At 39.4% G+C, this 6,342-nt stretch overlaps 1 protein-coding gene across 1 annotated transcript; it reads left to right on the plus strand.

Annotated features, from left to right (window-relative positions):
- Positions 1-4,274: 4,274 nt before the first annotated feature.
- Positions 4,275-5,219, plus strand: LOC129076364 (olfactory receptor 52B4-like). The gene has a single exon (XM_054580535.1). It carries the CDS (start codon positions 4,275-4,277, stop codon positions 5,217-5,219), a length of 945 nt encoding a protein of 314 aa, XP_054436510.1.
- The last annotated feature ends 1,123 nt before the right edge of the window (positions 5,220-6,342 follow it).

The raw sequence follows: 6,342 nt of genomic DNA on the forward strand, positions 1-6,342 counted from the left end.
GTATATTGTTTTAATCATTTGATTGTTGTAGAATGTTTCTGTGCCAAAGAGCAACCTGACATGTAAACTTAAGGTCTTGGTAGGTCTTTGCTGGGCTTATACCTTCTCCTGGGTATGCATGGTCACTTTTCCAAAAATGCTCCCATTACGCAGTTGCTTTCACATGTTTTAATCTTTAATATCTAGCTCCCAAAAATGGAAAAAGAGAAAAATAAGGAAGGAAAATGGATGTTATCTGTTCAAACCCCTGGAAGTCACTTTACTTGGAGGGAGATATAATAACAATGGCTCCCTGGCCTCTGTATCTCTGAGATCAGAGGTGGCAATTGGTAATCAGAACAGAAATTCCTGATATTGGAGAAGAGGATTGTTTTCGCATATCCTGGCTCCTGTTAGCTGCATGCAAGCTGTCCAGGAAAACATGCACAGCTTCCTGCCATAGAACTGAGGGTAGGGGTGAATAGCTCCTATTGGGCTAAGAGATAAAAGGGACCAAAATTAATCACAAGTTACTGTCCATGCCTTCCCATGGAAGTTGGAAGCCTTCAATAGACTCCAGAGTTTCAAAGTTCCTGTATTAGACAGGTTCTACCATTGTGACTTTTGTCTAGGTAGGGAGACAGATTCCTGGTGGTTCATACCCCGGCATCCTCCCAATTTCTTAGGAGGAAATATTAAGTTAGGAGTGAAAGCCCCTGAGTATATAAAGCCAAAAATATGCACACATAAAATTTGAAGATAGAGATCTAATAACTGGAGGTGCCCAAGACCAGGTATCAACAGAAAAAGGTAGCAGGGAGTAGGCATAATGACTTGGCCCATGTGGGATTGTGGGCAAGTTGGTGGAGTCAGAACCCAAGGGCAATGGGGCTGTGAAATAAAAGTGCCCTCTTGAGAACTCATAATCATTTCTGTAGTCTTATCTGCAATTCTCCGGGTTTCCTCCAGTCCCTGGTTCCATTTCTGGTCTGATGCTGATGACTGACTTTGCCATATGTGAGGTGAGAGTCTAGGAATAGGGGAGAATAGACCTAGATATTGGATCTCCTCACAGGCCCAAGGTAATGGAACTTATTTGTGATGTTGAAATAGCAGGCTCTTTGTCTACAGACTTTGAACAGATTATGAACATATTGTAGAGGAGACCCATGGCCAATATTTGGACTGGTAGGAAAGAAAAAGTTGGTTCTCGTAGGACTTTCTAAGTCTCATTTGGATTTAGGCACCTGAGTCCTCAAAGGAAAACCTTGCTTTGGCCACTGATCTTAAATGTCTCTCACCTGGCTTCCTTCCCTCTTACTCTCCTGTTTGCCTTTCCTTCTGTGCTAGGTTCTAGGTAAACAGTGATAAAAGGACATGTCCAATCCATTAAAGAATTCAAAATTTGTTAGAAGTGCTTCATAGATAAAGACGTAGTTTCTGATTAATAAGATATGTTTTCTAACATTTAGAAAGTTGTGACTTAGGGGAGATGGATTATGTAGGCAAAGGATTGCTACCCTTGCAGATTCTAAGAAGTTCTAGGTGAGAGAGACAGCAAAAGTGCTCAGTGGCACAAAGCAGGGGAATGCCTTGAGCAGGGTCAGGAAAACTTCTTTTGGAAGAAGGCATGGAGAAGACAAAATTTAGGACAAAACTGAAATTGGACCAGGAATCTTTCTAGGCAACTGTTTCCAAAGGCCATTCCCCAACTCCTTGACTGTCCTCTATATCTCCAGCCAAAACATGTCCCCTGCCCCTTGCCACTGTTTTTTTTTTTCTCAAAGCCTCCGTCAGCTTCTGAAGGCAGTTCTCCATCGAACTTCTGATCCTGTTTTATCTCTAGTTCTGTTCTTCTTGCCTTCACCTGTTCTTTTGTCATTAGGTCTACGGTGTACCCCTGTGTCCTCCTTGTTTTTGGTGACACTTTTCCATTTCCTCCAGGAACATGGCATTTCTTGGAAAAGTATGTGTTTTTTTTTAAACAGCATGCAATGTACTGGAGGCAATTATACATTGCAGGAAACATTTTTTACCAGACTGTCTATGCCGGCTTTAATGCCAACTTCTCTAGACTTTCCTCTTAAGAGAGAGGAGCCAGTTTAGTTGAGCCACTCTGTATTCTCTAAGGGGGTAATCTGGTGTCTAAAGAGAATAGGAATTTTGGCTCCACAATTTAAAATGAAGGGCAGGGTGGGGGTGGTGGAAAGAGAGAGAGTTATGAGCTGCTACAAATTTGTTTTAGGTGAAGAAGATCCAGGCAGTTAATTGCAGTAATTTGTTTTCAATTTTATTTTTATAAATTCTATGCATATACATGGTCTAAAAACTCTTCTATAAGACTTACAATAAAAAAAAAAACTGATTCCCTGCCCCATTCTACCTCTGATTCCTGCTCCTCAGAAAAGCCACTTTAACACGTTGTTGCAGCCTCCCTAGGCAGGGCAGATCCACGAAAGATGCGGGTAGACGGAAGATGTGTGGAGCCGTGGGGATGCTTGACATGCCTTTATTTGGGAAAGTCACACAGGCTGCAAGCCGACGTCCAAGCCAGCACCCTGACTCCCCACCTCCTCCAAAGCTCCTACCCCTTAAGTACTAGACCCAAACAAAGCCGGCTGCAGGCCAGAAAGTGAAGTAACTAGCACCAGCTGCACAAGCGAGCCCACTCAAGGCTACGGGGCAGTTTATCTCACCTGGGCTCAAGACCATGCGACCCAGGCTCAAGGCTATGAGAACACTGCTTTATCAGACTCCTTCCAGACTGTGAGAAGCTGCTCCTTCCAGTTACCCACACATCTGGGTGAGGGAGCCAGACTGTCTCCACTTACCCTACCAACACTTTGTAGTTGTTTATTTAGTATTTATTTCCATATAGACAAAGAGCATGCTTATATCACTATTTTCTGTTTTACATATATTTTTAATCATTTATAGATGTTGCTCACTGACTTTCTTATATGAAAGATAGATATTTAACTTTCCTACATGTAAGCCTTCTGCCCCCGCAACACACACATTCAGACATGTGAAGATTTCCCTTTTCCTGATGTTTGATTATTAAGATACATATTTATGTTTACATTATTATGACTATAACATCTGAGGTATACAATGACAAATAATCACTTTTCTTCTCTTATATAACATTTTTTTCTCCCCTGGAGAAAATGATATCTATTTTTCTGTTTATCTAGTTTTTACGTGCCGTACTTTACACTAGAAATATATATTCTTTCAAAACATTTTTTTTCCTTTCAGTGTCCTCTATCCCTTTGATTTAATCTAGATTCACAATAGTCTAGGACTCTTCACACCTGTCAGCCTTCACCATTGTTCAAGAAATTCCCTCACTAGTGCACTGTATTACTTTGAGCTCTTTTTTTGGAGCTTGTATTTCCCTAGTTTTGGTTCATTTCCTTATTTTGGTGGTGCTTATCTTTTAGTAGCTTCCTGTGACAGGGTCAATGGGAGGTCAATTTTCTGAGGTCTTTTAAGATATAACTAACTTTTTATAATCTTAAAATGTTTGACTTATTTTGATGTAAAATTCTTGATTGGAGTAGTTTGACAGGAAATGTCTCCCTAAACAAACCTAATGCCCACACATAGAACCTCTAATCACTTTTTTAGTGCCCCATTCTTAAATCAAAATGAGTTGTAAGATATGGATATAGGGGTTGTAAGCTAGCATTAGCAGGCATACGTAGGAGGAGAAGTTCACTGGGGTTTCATTTTGTTGAGTATGTAGCCTTTCACTTAGTCCTCTGCTTTTAGCATAGTACTGCTGCCCCAGCTATGCTTAGATTCACCAAAGAATAAATCTCCAGTATTCTTCTGGGTAAGAGAAGTGGTGAACAGGTTGGGAAAGAGGATCCAGTAGTCTAACTGTTCTTTATACAGATTTTCAACCAAAAATCCTTAAAAAATCCCATCTATCTCTTTGGAGAAATATATATCTTTAATTCTTGAGACATTTGGGTTTTATGGTAAAAATGATCTTGATTCTTGTTTTCAATTTGAAGCTATCAGTTTTATCCTATTTGTTTAATCAATAGTCATCCACCTGCTTTCAAAATGTTGCCACTTTTCTGCTATTAGCTTCCTTTTACTTTCTATTTTATGATGTTATTTTACTAATATTTTAGCGGGGCATTAGGAGGAAACTTTGGTAAAAGCAGGCATTTAATTTGATATATTTAATCAGGAAACTAAAGGAAAACATTTACATATAATCTTTCTTTCTCTTTATCTGTATTAGGTGAAGTTAAAGTCCACATTAGCCTGCCTCGGGGATGGCTAGCTTCAACCACACTGGTGTTAACCATGTAGTCTTCTATCTGGTGGGCATTCCAGGTAGAGAAGACCTACACATGTGGATTTCCATCCCCTTATTTATCTCTTATGTCTTTACCCTCCTTGGAAATGGTCTTCTCATCTTCATTATCCTCATCAAGAGCAGCCTCCATGAACCGATGTATCTTTTCCTCTGTATGCTGGCTGGAGTTGACATTGTCTTTGCCACAACAACAGAACCCAAGGCAATGGCCATTTTCTGGTGCAATAGTAGGGAAATCTCTCTTAATAGCTGCATTGCCCAGCTTTACTTTCAGCATTCCTCCTTCATATCTGAGTCAGGCATCTTGCTGATCATGGCATTTGACCGCTACATTGCAATATGTTATCCATTGAGGTATACCATGATACTCCCCCACTCTCTAATAGGGAAAATTGGTGTGGCTGTTCTGTTGAGAGCACATGGTACAATTTTTCCCATGATATTTCTTTTAAAGAGGCTGACTTTTTGCAGGAACAACATCCTCCCACATACATTCTGTGAACACATTGGCTTGGCCAAGTATTCCTGTGATGACATTCGAGTCAATATCTGGTATGGATTTTTTGTCTTAATGTCAACAGTGATCCTAGATATTGTTCTAATTTTTGTTTCCTATGTTTTGATTCTTTGCGCTGTCTTCCGTATCCCATCCCGAGATGCTCGCCACAAAGCTCTCAATACATGTGGCTCCCATGTCTGTGTCATCATCCTCTTTTATGGGCCTGGGATCTTCTCAGTCCTCACTCAGCGCTTTGGACGCCATGTCCCACTACATGTCCATATCCTGCTGGCCAATGTCAGCATGCTTGCTCCTCCTATGCTGAATCCTATCATTTATGGGGTCAGGACGAAACAAATAAGAGACAAAGTAGTTCATATGTTGCTTCCAAAGCAGAAATGACTTTGGCAAGGGCAGACACTGGTGTCTCGAGAATTTTGGCCCTCCATAAGTGTGCTTTGGCAGCAGCAAACAGGAGCACTAGAACTGAGTCACTAGGAAAAATGACTCATTGAGTTGGGGCACCTGGAGCAACCTACCTGAGGCTGTGAGACTTGCCTCTTTGATCAATCTGAAAGCAGGACTTGTGTGTTGATTGGGATACTTATAGCTCATTATTTGGGGAATAGACAGGTTGCTCTCTAGTAGTCATGTTTAATTATAATATTGAACTCAACTTTTGGAATAGTCAATGTAATATTAAGAGTATCATAAAGATAACAGTAAGCTTCCTGCCTTGAGCTATGTAAAATCTTGAGACACCTTACCATGTCCATAGACATCCATCTAAAATCTTCATTCCTTCATATGTTTTCTCAAAATATCACGGGTGTTAAGAGAGCATTAAAGGAGCTGTGCTCATAACTTTTGACTTATTGGGAATTGTTTCTCAAAGGCCATCCCCCTTAACATGGTATAAGAGTAAATTCCAACCTCCCAGCAACAATTTCCATATCACTTTCATACAATCTGTGCTTCAGTCTCAAGGGACTGGATATCTCTAATTCCTCCATATTCAGTCATATTTTTAAGTACATTTTCCCTAAGCGATCCACTTGCCTGGAATAACCTCTCTTCCCCTTGACTTTTTAAAGAATTCCCATCATTCATCTTTCAATACCCATCTTGGTGTCACCTACTCAGTAATGTCGTTATTAACCACCTTATCTCAGGATGAAGTACTACTTCTTCTGTGAGGTAATACCATATTGTTGATACTTCTTTTGAAAACAATTACTTCTTTTTATATAAGTATTCCATAGAAAAATGATAAAAATAAAATTAAAATTGCACATAATCTACCACCAAGAGAAATTTACTGTTCCACTTTCATATGAAAATATGTTTAGGAATCTATAATAATTTTAATGGCTATGTTTTATGTCTTTTAATTATTTATTAAGAAAGTATAATTAAAAATTTTTTTTATACTTTTGAGATAGCGTTCATCCTTTTGGTTTTTAATACTTATGTTTTGTTAACAATATAAATGCTGTGCTAGGGACAATTTTGTACATAAGATTTG

This window comes from Pteronotus mesoamericanus, unplaced genomic scaffold (assembly GCF_021234165.1).
Source record: "Pteronotus mesoamericanus isolate MK-2021 breed Mesoamerican mustached bat unplaced genomic scaffold, CSHL_Meso_final contig_590, whole genome shotgun sequence".
NCBI classification, from domain to species: Eukaryota; Metazoa; Chordata; class Mammalia; order Chiroptera; family Mormoopidae; genus Pteronotus; species Pteronotus mesoamericanus.